Genomic DNA, 18991 nt, shown 5'->3' with positions numbered 1-18991 from the left:
TGTGCTCAGTGTGCTGCATATATCTGTGCTCACACTGCTTAATTGTGGGGACTGGGGAGCAGCAGTATTATATAGGAGGAGTACAGTGCAGAGTTTTGCTGATCAGTGACCACCAGTTTTATCCGTTCTCTGCCTGAAAAAAACGCTCCTAGTCCTTATCTGTGCTCAGTGTGCTGCATATATCTGTGCTCACACTGCTTAATTGTGGGGACTGGGGAGCAGCTGTATTATATAGCAGGAGTACAGTGCAGAGTTTTGCTGATCAGTGACCACCAGTTTTATCCGTTCTCTGCCTGAAAAAAAAAACGCTCCTTATCCGTTATCTGTGCTCAGTGTGCTGCATATATCTGTGCTCACACTGCTTAATTGTGGGGACAGGGGAGCAGCAGTATTATATAGGAGGAGTACAGTGCAGAGTTTTGCTGATAGTGACCACCAGTATACGTTGTCTGCCTGAAAAACACTCCATATCTGTGCTCAGTGTGCTGCATATATCTGTGCTCACACTGCTTTATTGTGGGGACTGGGGACCACCAGTATATTATATAGGAGGAGTACAGTGCAGAGTTTTGCTGACCAGTGACCACCAGTATACGTTGTCTGCCTGAAAAACACTCCATATCTGTGCTGCATTGTAGTATATAGTAGGAGTACAGTGCATAATTTTGCTGACCACCAGTATATAATATATAGGAGTACGGTACAGTAGGCCACTGCTGTACCTACCTCTGTGTCGTCAAGTATACTATCCATCCATACCTGTGGTGCATTTCAGTTTTGTACAGTTTGCTGACCACCAGTATATAATATATAGCATTACGGTACAGTAGGCCACTGCTGTACCTACCTCTGTGTCGTCAAGTATACTATCCATCCATACCTGTGGTGCATTTCAGTTTTGCACAGTTTGCTGACCACCAGTATATAATATATAGCATTACGGTACAGTAGGCCACTGCTGTACCTACCTCTGTGTCGTCAAGTATACTATCCATCCATACCTGTGGTGCATTTCAGTTTTGCACAGTTTGCTGACCACCAGTATATAATATATAGCATTACGGTACAGTAGGCCACTGCTCTACCTACCTCTGTGTCGTCAAGTATACTATCCATCCATACCTGTGGTGCATTTCAGTTGTGCGCAGTATATATAGTAGCAGGCCATTGCTATTGATACTGGCATATAATTCCACACATTAAAAAATGGAGAACAAAAATGTGGAAGGTAAAATAGGGAAAGATCAAGATCCACTTCCACCTCGTGCTGAAGCTGCTGCCACTAGTCATGGCCGAGATGATGAAATGCCATCAACGTCGTCTGCCAAGGCCGATGCCCAATGTCATAGTAGAGAGCATGTAAAATCCAAAACACAAAAGTTCAGTAAAATGACCCAAAAATCTAAATTAAAAGCGTCTGAGGAGAAGCGTAAACTTGCCAATATGCCATTTACGACACGGAGTGGCAAGGAACGACTGAGGCCCTGGCCTATGTTCATGGCTATTGGCTAGTGGTTCAGCTTCACATGAGGATGGAAGCACTCATCCTCTCGCTAGAAAAATGAAAAGACTTAAGCTGGCAAAAGCACAGCAAAGAACTGTGCGTTCTTCTAAATCACAAATCCCCAAGGAGAGTCCAATTGTGTCGGGTGCGATGCCTGACCTTCCCAACACTGGACGGGAAGAGGTGGCGCCTTCCACCATTTGCACGCCCCCTGCAAGTGCTGGAAGGAGCACCCGCAGTCCAGTTCCTGATAGTCAAATTGAAGATGTCACTGTTGAAGTACACCAGGATGAGGATATGGGTGTTGCTGGCGCTGAGGAGGAAATTGACAAGGAGGATTCTGATGGTGAGGTGGATTGTTTAAGTCAGGCACCCGGGGAGACACCTGTTGTCCGTGGGACGAATATGGCCATTGACATGCCTGGTCAAATTACATAAAAAATCACCTCTTCGGTGTGGAATTATTTTAACACAAATGTGGACAACAGGTGTCAAGCCGTCTGTTGCCTTTGTCAAGCTGTAATAAGTAGGGGTAAGGACGTAAACCACCTCGGAACATCCTCCCTTATACGTCACCTGCAGCGCATTCCTCATAAGTCAGTGACAAGTTCAAAAACTTTGGAGGACAGCGGAAGCAGTCCACTGACCACTAAATCCCTTCCTCTTGTAACCAAGCTCCTGCAAACCACACCACCAACTCCCTCAGTGTCAATTTCCTCCTTACACAGGAAAGCCAATAGTCCTGCAGGCCATGTCACTGTCAAGTCTGACGAGTCCTCTCTTGCCTGGGATTCCTCCGATGCATCCTTGAGTGTAACGCCTCCTGCTGCTGGCGCTGCTGTTGTTGCTGCTGGGAGTCGATCGTCATCCCAGAGGGGAAGTCGGAAGACCACTTGTACTACTTCCAGTAAGCAATTGACTGTCCAACAGTCCTTTGCGAGGAAGATGAAATATCACAGCAGTCATCCTGCTGCAAAGCGGATAACTCAGGCCTTGGCAGCCTGGGCGGTGAGAAACGTGTTTCCGTTATCCACCGTTAATTCACAGACAACTACAGACTTGATTGAGGTACTGTGTTCCCGGTACCAAATACCATCTAGGTTCCATTTCTCTAGGCAGGCGATACCGAAAATGTACACAGACATCAGAAAAAGAGTCACCAGTGTCCTAAAAAATGCAGTTGTACCCAATGTCCACTTAACCACGGACATGTGGACAAGTGGAGCAGGGCAGACTCAGGACTATATGACTGTGACAGCCCACTGGGTAGATGTATTGCCTCCCGCAGCAAGAACAGCAGCGGCGGCACCAGTAGCAGCATCTCGCAAACGCCAACTCGTTCCTAGGCAGGCTACGCTTTGTATCACCGCTTTCCAGAAGAGGCACACAGCTGACAACCTCTTACGGAAACTGAGGAACATCATCGCAGAATGGCTTACCCCAAATGGACTCTCCTGGGGATTTGTGACATCGGACAACGCCAGCAATATTGTGCGTGCATTACATCTGGGCAAATTCCAGCACGTCCCATGTTTTGCACATACATTGAATTTGGTGGTGCAGAATTATTTAAAAAACGACAGGGGAGTGCAAGAGATGCTGTCGGTGGCCCGAAGAATTGCGGGCCACTTTCGGCATTCAGCCACCGCGTGCCGAAGACTGGAGCACCAGCAAACAGTCCTGAACCTGCCCTGAAGCAAAAGGTGGTAACGAGGTGGAATTCAACCCTCTATATGCTTCAGAGGATGGAGGAGCAGCAAAAGGCCATTCAAGCCTATACATCTGCCTACGATATAGGCAAAGGAGGGAGAATGCACCTGACTCAAGCGCAGTGGAGAATGGTTTCAACGTTGTGCAAGGTTCTGCAACCCTTTGAACTTGCCACACGTGAAGTCAGTTCAGACACTGCCAGCCTGAGTCAGGTCATTCCCCTCATCAGGCTTTTGCAGAAGAAGCTGGAGACATTGAAGGAGGAGCTAAAACAGAGCGATTCCGCTAGGCATGTGGGACTTGTGGATGGAGCCCTTAATTCGCTTAACCAGGATTCACGGGTGGTCAATCTGTTGAAATCAGAGCACTACATTTTGGCCACCGTGCTCGATCCTAGATTTAAAACCTACGTTGGATCTCTCTTTCTGGCAGACACAAGTCTGCAGAGGCTCAAAGACCTGCTGGTGAGAAAATTGTCAAGTCAAGCGGAACGTGACCAGTCAACAGCTCCTCCTTCACATTCTCCCGCAACTGGGGGAGCGAGGAAAAGGCTTAGAATTCCGAGCCCACCCGCTGGCAGTGATGCAGGGCAGTCTGGAGCGAGTGCTGACATCTGATCTGGACTGAAGGACCTGCCAACGATCACTGACATGTCGTCTACTGTCACTGCATATGATTCTCTCACCATTGAAAGAATGGTGGAGGATTATATGAGTGACCGCATCCAAGTAGGCACGTCAGACAGTCCGTACGTATACTGGCAGGAAAAAGAGGCAATTTGGAGGCCCTTGCAGAAACTGGCTTTATTTTACCTAAGTTGCCCACCCTCCAGTGTGTACTCCGAAAGAGTGTTTAGTGCAGCCGCTCACCTTGTCAGCAATCGGCGTACGAGGTTACTTCCAGTAAATGTGGAGAAGATGATGTTCATCAAAATTAATTATAATCAATTCCTCCGTGGAGACATTCACCAGCAATTGCCTCCAGAAAGTACACAGGGACCTGAGATGGTGGATTCCAGTGGGGACGAATTAATAATCTGTGAGGAGGGGGATGTACACAGTGAAAGGGGTGAGGAATCGGACGATGAGGAGGAGGTGGACATCTTGCCTCTGTAGAGCCAGTTTGTGCAAGGAGAGATTGATTGCTTCTTTTTTGGTGGGGGCCGAAACCAACCAGTCATTTCAGTCACAGTTGTGTGGCAGACCCTGTCGCTGAAATGATGGGTTTGTTAAAGTGTGCATGTCCTGTTTATACAACATAAGGGTGGGTGGGAGGGCCCAAGGACAATTCCATCTTGCACCTCTTTATTCTTTCATTTTTCTTTGCATCATGTGCTGTTTGGGGACTATTTTTTTGAAGTGCCATCCTGCCTGACACTGCAGTGCCACTCCTAGATGGGCCAGGTGTTTGTGTTGGCCACTTGTGTCGCTTAGCTTAGCCATCCAGCGACCTTGGTGCACCTCTTTTTTTCTTTGCATCATGTGCTGTTTGGGGACTATTTTTTTGAAGTGCCATCCTGTCTGACACTGCAGTGCCACTCCTAGATGGGCCAGGTGTTTGTGTCGGCCACTTGGGTCGCTTAGCTTAGTCATCCAGCGACCTCGGTGCAAATTTTAGGATTAAAAATAATATTGTGAGGTGTGAGGTGTTCAGAATAGACTGAAAATGAGTGGAAATTATGGTTATTGAGGTTAATAATACTATGGGATCAAATTGACCCCCAAATTCTATGATTTAAGCTGTTTTTGAGGGGTTTTTGTAAAAAAACACCAAATCCAAAACACACCCGAATCAGACAAAAAAAATTCAGGGAGGTTTTGCCAAAACGCGTCCGAATCCAAAACACGGCCGCGGAACCGAATCCAAAACCAAAACACAAATCCCGAAAAATGTCCGGTGCACATCACTAATTCATAATGCATTGATATCCAAACATCTAGAATAGATAGTACTTCTGTGACATCATAAATAATGCGTTGGATTACATATAGCTAGACAGTTCCTTTGTGATATCATAGTACATTGAAATCCATACATCTAAATAGTACCTCTGTGACATCATAATGCATTGAATTCTATATACCTAGGTAGTACCTCTGTGATTTCATAAATCACTGAAATCTATACATCTAGATAATGTATCTGTGACATCACAATACATTAATATCTGAACATCTAAATAGTACCTATGTGACATCACAATGCATTAATAGCTGTAAAAGTACCTATGCTATGTGACATCACAGTGCATCGAATACCATTCATCTAAATAGTTACTATGTGAAATCATAACGCATTAATATCCAAACATCTAAATTAGGGGTGTGCACCGGGCCATTTTTCGGGTTTTGGTTTTGGATCTGGATTGGTTTTGCCAAAACCACCCTTGCGGGTTTTGGTTTTGGATCTGGATTTTTCGAAAATATCATCAAAACAGTTAAAATAACAGGAAAGACAGAGTGTTAAGAAGGAAAATTTGTGCTTAAGATGTAAAGCAGCCCACAGCCAGTGGAAAAAGGTAACACCAGGACCTTAAACATACAACCCATACAAAAAGATACCACTGTTTATATAGGCGCTTAGCCACGAACTGGATGAACTCAATAGTTCCTTTGTTGTTCACAAAAAGTTTCCTTAAACAGAAAATATATACAACAAATAGTGCAGATGGTACTATTCAGATTTTATCATACAGAAAGGCACTAATTTCAGACTCCTACCAGAAGAGATGGTCTACTACAGTGCCTTTCTGTATGATATATATGATATAGAATGATGCAAAGAAGATATTTCAAACATATTCTTTGTATTTTTCATATACTTTATACAGTCAAACCTCTGGCACAAACGTTAGTATGACAAGAAAGGCTCTGCCTCACCTACCTCACCCCACGTCACTGATTCTGGGAGGATACAGCACAAAATATAAAAAAAAAGATGTCTTTTATTTTGGGTGGACTGACAGAACACCCCTAGATGGACAGAGCAGCTGCAGTCCCTGGATGTATACTGGGATGACACAGCACAAAATTAGTCAGTGAGTGACGCACCAATAGAAATATATATTTTGCTTTGGATCACACACAGAGGATATAAAACAGTAGTGTACGGCAGCCGCTGTACTAGTAGTCAGAGTAACGCACCAATAGATATATATTTTTTGTGCTTTGGATCACACACAGAGGATATATGGAAGCCACTGTACTAGTAGAGTGACGCACCAATAGAAATATATTTTTTTATTTGGATCACACACAGAGGATATATAGCAGTAGTATACGGCGGTACTGGTAGTGTCACTGAGTGACACACCAATAGAAATATATTTTTTGCTCTGGATCACACATAGAGGATATATAGCAGTAGTGTACGGCAGTACTGGTAGTCGTCGCTGAGTGACACACCAATAGAAATATATTTTTTGCTCTGGATCACACACAGAGGATATATAGCAGTAGTGTACGGCAGCCGCTGTACTAGTAGTCAGAGTGACGCACCAATAGAAATATATTTTTTGCTTTGGATCACACACAGAGGATATATAGCAGTAGTGTACGGCAGTACTGGTAGTCGTCACTGAGTGATGCACCAACAGAAATATCTTTTTTGCTCTGGATCACACACAGGATATATAGCAGTAGTGTACTGCAGCCACTGTACTAGTAAAGTGACGCACCAATAGAAATATACTTTCTGCTTTCGATCACATACAGAGGATATATAGCATTAGTGTACGGCAGTACTGGTAGTTGTCACTGAGTGACGCACCAATAGAAATATATTTTTCTGCTCTGGATCACACACAGAGGATATATAGCAATAGTGTACGACAGCCACTGTACTAGTAGTCAGAGTGACGCACCAATAGAAATATATTTTTTGCTTTGGATCACATACAGAGGATTTATATCAGTAGTGTACGGCAGTATACAGCCCCTTATAGACAGAGAACAACACCTGGTCTGATACACAGCCACAGAATGCTATTTGCAGAACACTGTCTACTATGCAGAGCCCTTACAAAGTGACAGTCACAACACACCTACACAAGCAGCACCCCAGGTTAACTCAACTCTCCTGCTGCAACCCCTCTTCTCTCTCCTGCCTCCCTTCCCTAACCTGCCTATCTGGTTACAGCACAGAATACAGCAAAGAATGAACACATCCTAACTGTGCACTCTGTAAGTCCAGAGTGAAGATGGCGCTGATCACCATGACTATATATAGAATCCAAAACCCGCGAGATCCGACAACGGGATGATGATGATGTTTTGCCTCATTTTCGGATCCGAGTTAGGCGCGAAAAACTGAGCCTGACTCGGATCCACGCTCGGATCTCAACGTTCGGAAGGGTTCGGAGAACTGAACCCGCTCATCCTTAATCTCAATAGTACTTCTGTAACATCATAATGGATTGAAATCCACACATCTATCATTTTGACATCATAATGCATTGAAATCCATATCTAGATAATACCTCTGTGACATCGTAATGCATTAATATACAAACATATAAATTAGTGATGAGCGGGTTCGGTTCCTCGGAAACTGAACCCCCCCCGAACTTCACCCATTTTACACGGGTCCAAGGCATACTCGGATTCTCCCGTATGGCTCGGTTAATCCGAGCGCGCCCGAACGTCATCATCCCGCTGTCGGATTCTCGCGAGATTCGGATTCTATATAAGCAGCCGTGCGTCGCCGCCATTTTCACTCGTGCATTGGAAATGTTAGGGAGAGGACGTGGCTGGCGTCCTCTCCATTTATTCATTGTTGATGCAAATATTTGTGCTTGCTTATATCTTAATTGTGGGGACTGGGGAGCAGCTGTATTATTAATATAGGAGGAGTACAGTGCAGAGTTTTGCTGATCAGTGACCACCAGTTTTATCCGTTCTCTGCCTGAAAAAAACGCTCCTAGTCCTTATCTGTGCTCAGTGTGCTGCATATATCTGTGCTCACACTGCTTAATTGTGGGGACTGAGGAGCAGCTGTATTATATAGCAGGAGTACAGTGCAGAGTTTTGCTGATCAGTGACCACCAGTTTTATCCGTTCTCTGCCTGAAAAAAAACGCTCCTTATCCGTTATCTGTGCTCAGTGTGCTGCATATATCTGTGCTCACACTGCTTAATTGTGGGGACTGGGGAGCAGCAGTATTATATAGGAGGAGTACAGTGCAGAGTTTTGCTGACAGTGACCACCAGTATACGTTGTCTGCCTGAAAAACACTCCATATCTGTGCTCAGTGTGCTGCATATATCTGTGCTCACACTGCTTAATTGTGGGGACTGGGGACCACCTGTATATTATATAGGAGGAGTACAGTGCAGAGTTTTGCTGATAGTGACCACCAGTATACGTTGTCTGCCTGAAAAAAACTCCATATCTGTGCTCAGTGTGCTGCATATATCTGTGCTCACATTGCTTTATTGTGGGGACTGGGGACTACCAGTATATTATATAGGAGGAGTACAGTGCAGAGTTTTGCTGACCAGTGACCACCAGTATACTTTGTCTGCCTGAAAAACACTCCATATCTGTGCTGCATTGTAGTATATAGTAGGAGTACAGTGCATAATTTTGCTGACCACCAGTATATAATATATAGGAGTACGGTACAGTAGGCCACTGCTGTACCTACCTCTGTGTCGTCAAGTATACTATCCATCCATACCTGTGGTGCATTTCAGTTTTGTACAGTTTGCTGACCACCAGTATATAATATATAGCATTACGGTACAGTAGGCCACTGCTGTACCTACCTCTGTGTCGTCAAGTATACTATCCATCCATACCTGTGGTGCATTTCAGTTTTGCACAGTTTGCTGACCACCAGTATATAATATATAGCATTACGGTACAGTAGGCCACTGCTGTACCTACCTCTGTGTCGTCAAGTATACTATCCATCCATACCTGTGGTGCATTTCAGTTTTGCACAGTTTGCTGACCACCAGTATATAATATATAGCATTACGGTACAGTAGGCCACTGCTCTACCTACCTCTGTGTCGTCAAGTATACTATCCATCCATACCTGTGGTGCATTTCAGTTTTGCACAGTTTGCTGACCACCAGTATATAATATATAGCATTACGGTACAGTAGGCCACTGCTGTACCTACCTCTGTGTCGTCAAGTATACTATCCATCCATACCTGCATTTCAGTTGTGCGCAGTATATATAGTAGTAGTCCATTGCTATTGATACTGGCATATAATTCCACACATTAAAAAATGGAGAACAAAAATGTGGAGGTTAAAATAGGGAAAGATCAAGATCCACTTCCACCTCGTGCTGAAGCTGCTGCCACTAGTCATGGCCGAGACGATGAAATGCCATCAACGTCGTCTGCCAAGGCCGATGCCCAATGTCATAGTAGAGAGCATGTAAAATCCAAAAAACAAAAGTTCAGTAAAATGACCCAAAAATCAAAATTGAAAGCGTCTGATGAGAAGCGTAAACTTGCCAATATGCCATTTACGACACGGAGTGGCAAGGAACGGCTGAGGCCCTGGCCTATGTTCATGGCTAGTGGTTCAGCTTCACATGAGGATGGAAGCACTCATCATCTCGCTAGAAAAATGAAAGACTTAAGCTGGCAAAAGCACAGCAAAGAACTGTGCGTTCTTCTAAATCACAAATCCCCAAGGAGAGTCCAATTGTGTCGGTTGCGATGCCTGACCTTCCCAACACTGGACGGGAAGAGCTTGCGCCTTCAACCATTTGCACGCCCCCTGCAAGTGCTGGAAGGAGCACCCGCAGTCCAGTTCCTGATAGTCAAATTGAAGATGTCACTGTTGAAGTACACCAGGATGAGGATATGGGTGTTGCTGGTGCTGGGGAGGAAATTGACAAGGAGGATTCTGATGGTGAGGTGCTTTGTTTAAGTCAGGCACCCGGGGAGACACCTGTTGTCCGTGGGACGAATATGGCCATTGACATGCCTGGTCAAAATACAAAAAAAAATCACCTCTTCGGTGTGGAATTATTTCAACATAAATGCGGACAACAGGTGTCAAGCCATGTGTTGCCTTTGTCAAGCTGTAATAAGTAAGGGTAAGGACGTTAACCACCTAGGAACATCCTCCCTTATACGTCACCTGGACCGCATTCATCAGAAGTCAGTGACAAGTTCAAAAACTTTGGGTGACAGCGGAAGCAGTCCACTGACAACTAAATCCCTTCCTCTTGTAACCAAGCTCCTGCAAACCACACCACCAACTCCCTCAGAGTCAATTTCCTCCTTACACAGGAAAGCCAATAGTCCTGCAGACCATGTCACTGGCAATTCTGACGAGTCCTCTCCTGCCTGGGATTCCTCCGATGCATCCTTGAGTGTAACGCCTACTGCTACTGGCGCTGCTGTTGTTGCTGCTGGCGCTGCTGTTGTTGCTGCTGGGAGTCGATCGTCATCCCAGAGGGGAAGTCGGAAGACCACTTGTACTACTTCCAGTAAGCAATTGACTGTCCAACAGTCCTTTGCGAGGAAGATGAAATATCACCGCTTTCCATAAGAGGCACACAGCTGACAACCTCTTACGGAAACTGAGGAACATCATCGCAGAATGGCTTACCCCAATTGGACTCTCCTGGGGATTTGTGACATCGGACAACGCCAGCAATATTGTGCATGCATTACATCTGGGCAAATTCCAGCACGTCCCATGTTTTGCACATACATTGAATTTGGTGGTGCAGAATTATTTAAAAAACGACAGGGGCGTGCAAGAGATGCTGTCGGTGGCCGAAGAATTGCGGGCCACTTTCGGCATTCAGCCACCGCGTGCCGAAGACTGGAGCACCACCAAACATTCCTGAACCTGCCCTGCCATCATCTGAAGCAAGAGGTGGTAACGAGGTGGAATTCAACCCTCTATATGCTTCAGAGGATGGAGGAGCAGCAAAAGGCCATTCAAGCCTATACATCTGCCCACGATATAGGCAAAGGAGGGGGAATGCACCTGACTCAAGCGCAGTGGAGAATGATTTCAACGTTGTGCAAGGTTCTGCAACCCTTTGAACTTGCCACACGTGAAGTCAGTTCAGACACTGCCAGCCTGAGTCAGGTCATTCCCCTCATCAGGCTTTTGCAGAAGAAGCTGGAGACACTGAAGGAGGAGCTAAAACAGAGCGATTCCGCTAGGCATGTGGGACTTGTGGATGGAGCCCTTAATTCGCTTAACCAGGATTCACGGGTGGTCAATCTGTTGAAATCAGAGCACTACATTTTGGCCACCGTGCTCGATCCTAGATTTAAAGCCTACGTTGTATCTCTCTTTCCGGCAGACACAAGTCTGCAGAGGTTCAAAGACCTGCTGGTGAGAATATTGTCAAGTCAAGTGGAACGTGACCCGTCACCATCTCCTCCTTCACATTCTCCCGCAACTGGGGGTGCGAGGAAAAGGCTAAGAATTCCGAGCCCACCCGCTGGCGGTGATGCAGGGCAGTCTGGAGCGAGTGCTGACATCTGGTCCGGACTGAAGGACCTGCCAACGATTACTGACATGTCGTCTACTGTCACTGCATATGATTCTCTCACCATTGAAAGAATGGTGGAGGATTATATGAGTGACCGCATCCAAGTAGGCACGTCAGACAGTCCGTACGTATACTGGCAGGAAAAAGAGGCAATTTGGAGGCCCTTGCACAAACTGGCTTTATTCTACCTAAGTTGCCCTCCCTCCAGTGTGTACTCCGAAAGAGTGTTTAGTGCAGCCGCTCACCTCGTCAGCAATCGGCGTACGAGGTTACTTCCAGAAAATGTGGAGAAGATGATGTTCATCAAAATGAATTATAATCAATTCCTCCGTAAAGATGGAGACATTCACCAGCAGCAATTGCCTCCAGAAAGTACACAGGGATCTGAGATGGTGGATTCCAGTGGGGACGAATTAATAACCTGTGAGGAGGGGGATGTACACAGTGAAAGGGGTGAGGAATCGGAGGATGATGATGAGGTGGACATCTTGCCTCTGTAGAGCCAGTTTGTGCAAGAAGAAATTGATTGCTTCTTTTTTGGTGGGGGCCCAAACCAACCAGTCATTTCAGTCACAGTCGTGTGGCAGACCCTGTCGCTGAAATTATGGGTTCGTTAAAGTGTGCATGTCCTGTTTATACAACATAAGGGTGGGTGGGAGGGCCCAATGACAATTCCATCTTGCACCTCTTTTTTCTTTCCTTTTTCTTTGCATCATGTGCTGTTTGGGGACAATTTTTTTGAAGTGCCATCCTGCCTGACACTGCATTGCCACTCCTAGATGGGCCAGGTGTTTGTGTCGGCCACTTGTGTCGCTTAGCTTAGTCACACAGCGACCTTGGTGCTCCTCTTTTTTTATTTGCATCATGTGCTGTTTGGGGACAATTTTTTTGGAGTGCCATCCTGCCTGACAGTGCAGTGCCACTCCTAGATGGGCCAGGTGTTTGTGTCGGCCACTTGTGTCGCTTAGCTTAGTCACACAGCGACCTTGGTGCTCCTCTTTTTTTCTTTGCATCATGTGCTGTTTGGGGACTATTTTTTTGAAGTGCCATCCTGCCTGACACTGCAGTGCCACTCCTAGATGGGCCAGGTGTTTGTGTCGGCCACTTGGGTCGCTTAGCTTAGCCATCCAGCGACCTCGGTGCAAATTTTAGGACTAAAAATAATATTGTGAGGTGTTCAGAATAGACTGAAAATGAGTGTAAATTATGGTTATTGAGGTTAATAATACAAATTCTATGATTTAAGCTGTTTTTGAGGGTTTTTTGTAAAAAAACACCCGAATCCAAAACACACCCGAATCCGACAAAAAATTTTCAGGGAGGTTTCGCCAAAACGCGTCCGAATCCAAAACACGGCCGCGGAACCGAATCCAAAACCAAAACCCGAAAAATTTCCGGTGCACATCACTAATATAAATTGTACCTCTATGCAGAGGCGTATCTAGGGTAGGGCGAGTGGGGCACGTGCCCTGGGCGCCTTGGCAGGCCCAGGAGAGGGGGGGCGCCGCCGGCGGCCAGGGCGTCATGCCCCACTCGCCCCCGTCAACCCTAAATGTGAGGGGAGGAGAGCACAGCGTCTCTCCCTCCCCTCACCGCCGCTGCCAGCACTAGCACTGCTGTGTCCGGTCTCCGGCGTTAGCCAATCAGAGCTTGCGGACCGGCTCCTGATTGGCTGCCGGTTCGCGAGCTCTGATTGGCTAGTAAACTGGCGCCAGACAGCCGCCGGATAACTGGAGCGGTGAGGGGACGGAGAGGCGCTGCGCTCTCCTCCCCTCACATATCAACAACAAGGCGGCCGGTGAGTGACCGGGGGGGGGGGGGGGGGGGGTCGGCGGCGGCACAGTGGGGCATGTATCTGGCACCAAATGGGGCATGTAACTGGCACTGAGTGGGGCCTAGCACTGTGGGGCATGTATCTGGCACTGTGGGGCATGTATCTGGCACTGTGGGGCAATGTAACTGGCACTGTGGGGCAATGTAACTGGCACTGTGGGGCAATGTATCTGGCACAGTGGGGCATGTATCTGGCACCAAATGGGGCATGTAACTGGCACTGAGTGGGGCCTAGCACTGTGGGGCATGTATCTGGCACTGTGGGGCATGTATCTGGCACTGTGGGGCATGTATCTGGCACTGTGGGGCATGTATCTGGCACTGTGGGGCATGTATACGGCACTGTGGGGCATGTATCCGGCACTGTGGGGCAATGTATCCGGCACTGTGGGGCAATGTATCCGGCACTGTGGGGCAATGTAACTGGCACTGTGGGGCATTGTATGTGGCACTGTGGGGCAATGTAACTGGCACCGTGGGCCATTTTCAGTGGCCACACCCCTTCTGGAGCGTGGCCACACCCCTTCTGGTGTGTGGCCACGCCCATTTTTCTGACGCGCGCACATCCTTCTTTTTGTGTGTTTTTTTTTGTTGTTGTTTTTTTTTTGGGGGGGGGGCACCATTTTCCATCTTGCCCTGGGCTCCGAAAAACCTAGCTACGCTTCTGCCTCTATGATATCATAATGCATTGAAATCCATATATCTATACCAGTGGTTCCCAAATGTTTTTGAATCACGGTGAGTATCAGAATTCTTTTCACGGCACACCTAATCCAAAAGTTTTTTCTTGAGAAATTTATAAAGAATTATTAAATTTATTAAATTCCGTTTATATGTAATCCGTAGGTTCAATTGTGTGGTGAGGGACAAGATTTGCTTCTGTTTGTACACATATTTTAAAGACTGGCAGCCACTAGCAGTGGTTTTGTCTATTAATTGACCATAAATAATGTGAATTGGTCTTGGACCACCAATCCAAGGCACCACTGCAAGTGTCTCGAGGCACCCCAGGGTGTCACGGCACACAGTTTGAGAACCACTGATCTAGACAGTTCTGTGACAGCAAAATGCACTAATATCCAAACATCTAAAAAGTACTTTTGTGACATCATAATGCACTGATATGCATACATCTAAATAGTACATCTGTCACATCATAATCCATTAATATCCGAACATCTAAAATAGTACATCTGTGACATCACAATTCATTGAATACCATACATCTAGATCATACCTCTGTGACATCATAATGCATTTAAATGCATACATCTATGTAGTACCTCTGTGACATCATAAAGCATTGAAATGCATACATCTATATAGTACCTCTGTGACTTCATAATGCATTGAAATACATACATCTAGATAGTATCTATGTGACATCATAATGCATTGAAATGCATACATCTAGATAGTACTGTACTTCTGCGACATCATAATTCATTCATATCCAAACATCTACAGTCAATCATACCTCTGTGACATCATAAAGCATTGAAATGCATACATCTATATAGTACCTCTGTGACTTCATAATGCATTGAAATGCATACATCTAGATAGTACCTATGTGACATCATAATGCATTGAAATACATACATCTAGATAGTACCTATGTGACATCATAAAGCATTGAAATGCATACATCTAGATAGTACCTATGTGACATCATAATGCATTGAAATGCATACATCTAGATAGTACCTATGTGACATCATAATGCATTGAAATGCATACATCTAGATAGTACTATATTTCTGTGACATCATAATTCATTCATATTCAAACATCTACAGTCAATCATACCTCTGTGACATCATAATGCATTGAAATCCATACATCTACAATAGTACTGTACTTCTGTGACATCATAATTAATTAATACCCAAACATCTACAGTAAATAGTACCTCTGTGACATCATAATGCATTGAAATCCATACATCTATATAGCACATCTGTGACATCATAATACATTTAATAACATACATAACATACTATGGTATAAAATAAACAAAACACATGAATACACTGCACGACGGTTGGAATCTCGGCCATCAGTATGCCGGCTGCGGAGCGAGCGCAAAAAATCCCCTTGCTGGCTCGCTGTGCTCGCCACAGGTTCTGTTCCCACTCTATGGATGTTGTGGACACCCACGAGTGGGAATAGCCCCTGTGCATCGGGATTCCGGCATCGGTATCCTGACCGTCAGGATCCCAACAGCCGGCAAATTAACTGCATCCCCTCCTAAGTCTGGGGTGCAAAATGGTATGTGACCTCATTACTTTAATGAACAAAAAAAACATAGGCCATCACTCACCATAATAAACTCACCATTATAAACAGTGGGGTTTTGGTTCATATATTGATCAATACATTTAACCTTGCAGCCCTCGTTCAGGGTCCCTATTTTTCTGCAAGTCCTACTGCTTCAGGTGTGTTAACTAGTTTAGAACTCACCTGCCAACTGACTTATGGCTTTTTAAAGGTGAGACAGTCACCAAACATAGCTGCTACAAACCTTCTATGAAAACAGCTGACACAGGTTAGACTAAAGGAGCGTAGACAGGGGTGCATGAGAAGATGTGATCACAAAAAGATACATTAGGAAACTCAGCTCAACAAAAAACATTAAAACCACTGCACTCGCCACTCTTAATTTTGGGGTGTAAAATGTTATGTAACCACATTACTTAAATAAAAAACGCAGAGCTCAGCACTCACCATAATAAACTCACTCACCATAATCAACAATCGGGATTTGTAAATAAGAAAGTGATGTACTGATTGAGAGGTGTGTTTATGAAAAGTGTATGGATGTAACCACAAGTTCTAATACGTTCCTAGCTCCCATGCCTAGATATTTATTGCATGTTACACTTTGTGTCTTAGCAATGGGCATTCACATTCACATTCTCTGTCTCCAACCACAGAAACTTAATGCCACGATCCTTGGACCGACAGATCACCGTGGAGAAGACCCCCAGCTACTTTGTGACACGGGAGGCTCCACGTAGGATTTCATACATGTCACCCCGAGTGAAGTTGATCGTGGTGGTGCGCAACCCTGTGACCCGCGCAATTTCGGACTATACGCAGACCCTATCCAAGAAACCGGACATCCCCAGCTTCAGTGAATTAGCCTTCTGCAACAGGACCAGCGGGGAGGTGGACACTTCCTGGAATGCCATCCGGATTGGGCTCTATGCTTTACATCTGCAGCCCTGGCTTAGTCACTTCCCAATTTCCCAAATGCACTTTGTAAGTGGAGAGCGGCTGATCACTGACCCCGCCGGGGAGATGGCGCGTGTGCAGGACTTCCTTGGCCTTAAGCGTCTGGTTACAGACAAACATTTCTACTTTAACAAGACTAAGGGATTCCCCTGTCTCAAGAAGCCTGGGGGTGGTGGAGCACCGCGCTGTTTGGGTAAATCTAAGGGTCGGAATCACGTGCAGATTAACACAGAGGACATAGAACAGTTAAGGGAGTTCTACAGGCCCCATAACATTAGGTTCTATGAGACTGTGGGGCAGGACTTTCACTGGGAGTAGAGTGTGGAGCAGAATGTGAGTTGAGAAGCACAAATTATACTGACAAGATCCCTGAGAAGTGAGCAGAGAATGGAGAACGTCATGGGAGAAACATAGCTTTAGACTGCAGACAATCAGACAAGACCAAGCTGTGAAAACTAAAGTCTTTGAGGAAAACTAAGGTGTTTAGGGCTGAGAACAATGTAAAATTATGCTAAGGGGGGAATGCTAATGTTGGAGAATTAAACACAGGGACAGAAATTCAGAGGTCCACACACCAAGGAAAACTCAACCCATCAGTAGGTGGATATGTTCCAGATGCTGAGACTAGGATATGATGCACACTGCATTGCTTTCCTCCATTGCAGGTACTAGGGGGAACATATTATTGATCTGTACCTCAAGGCATCATAATATGCAGGTCCCAAATTCCCTGCCATAGCAACAAAGAGTAATAAGAGCTTACAAACTCAACCATTTCACTTTGGGAACACGCAACACCGTATTGTCCTATTGGGGGGGGTGATCTCAGTTGAACTCTGCTTTTTATATATATAACAGAGTTATAATGATAAAGTAAGTGGTCTTACTCCAGACTATGGGAGCCCTGTTATGTGTGTATCTAAAGTCACAATAATAACTCTAAGGGTCCGTACAGGCAGGAATATTGGATTTGGTGTAGTTACGTTTGGCCTTACTTCCGTTCCAGCTGTAGTGGCTATGGTGCAAATGGGACTTGAGACAGTGATCATTGATTCCCTATAATGAATAGAGAGTGATGCACATGGGTAACAGAAATCACAGCACATGGACACTGCCTGCTCGGTTATACTTCCTCCCATGTTCCCTCATGCACTTTAAGTACAATTTTTGTATCTACCATAGTTTGTCTACCTTTTTAGATTGCTAGCTCTCTCTAGCAAGGCCCTCTTGTTTTACCGTGTAAGCCGGTTTCTACATGCAAGTTTGTATGCCCTAAGGATGGACTGTCAGTCCTTAACATCAACATCCACTCTTCCAGTCTCCATTTGCCCTCCTTTCATGTCAGTTCAAGATATTAGGGGGCAGATGTATTAACCTAGATAAGGCATAAGGAAGTGATAAACCAGTGATATGTGCAAGGTGATAAAGGCACCAGCCAATCAGATCCTAACTGTTAATTTACATATTGGAGCTGATTGGCTGGTTCCTTTATCACCTTGCACATATTACTGGTTTATCACTTCCTTATGCCTTCTCCAGGTTAATACATCTGCCCCTAGGTTCATTAAAACCCCCGTGTCATGAACTCTAAACCTATATTGTTAATCTGTATTTCCAGAGGACAGGTCTCACAATGCACTGAACATGAGTTTCTAAGTCCGGATAGTGTAAGTCAAGATTTTTTTGGTGTCTGAAAAAAAAAATGAAGTTACGGAGCATTTCTGAGCCTATTTGCTCTGAGCATTTTTGCTCTGATACATTTAGACGTAAAACACCAGCTAAATGATAATTATTTTGGTGCTCTAAAAAGACTCATTCACAGCCACAAAAAGCTGTTTGTGAAAGCTTTATAAGAGTTTATCTTCAATTTAATGTAACAGCGTTTATTGTCAGCACTTTACGGTAGTTCTGAACACAGCAAGGAGCGCTTGGAGTGACTGCAGATAGCAGTTCTTACCTTATTTTGTATTATTTTTATATTTAGTGTTTAATGATTAGTAAGCCACTGTGGTACTAAATATGCTCATATGGCACCCACATTAGAGTACCACGTTTTCTGGAGGGCAGATACCTGCAATGTGTGTGAAGAAGACCCAGTGGCAGAAGTACAGGGGGTTGCAGCTGTTATGGGGCCTCAGTCTCTTTGCTCGCCCCCCTCTCCATGTCTGCGTTCTGCTATGGGACCCAAGCTGTTCCACCCATTTGAAGATAATCAGGTACCCA

At 45.2% G+C, this 18991-nt stretch overlaps 1 protein-coding gene across 1 annotated transcript in view; it reads left to right on the top strand.

Annotated features, from left to right (window-relative positions):
• LOC134945405 (heparan sulfate glucosamine 3-O-sulfotransferase 2-like) overlaps positions 1–18158 on the top strand; it is a 167746-nt gene extending 149588 nt beyond the window's left edge. Inside the window, exon 2 of the mRNA XM_063934659.1 lies at positions 16468–18158. Within this exon, the coding sequence (XP_063790729.1) occupies positions 16468–17086 (619 nt within the window). The 3' untranslated portion in view covers positions 17087–18158. The remainder of the gene's footprint in view (positions 1–16467) is intronic.
• The last annotated feature ends 833 nt before the right edge of the window (positions 18159–18991 follow it).

The sequence above is a fragment of the Pseudophryne corroboree genome, chromosome 7, assembly GCF_028390025.1.
Source record: "Pseudophryne corroboree isolate aPseCor3 chromosome 7, aPseCor3.hap2, whole genome shotgun sequence".
Classification (NCBI taxonomy): Eukaryota; Metazoa; Chordata; class Amphibia; order Anura; family Myobatrachidae; genus Pseudophryne; species Pseudophryne corroboree.
This window is presented reverse-complemented; position numbering and strand designations above follow the sequence as displayed.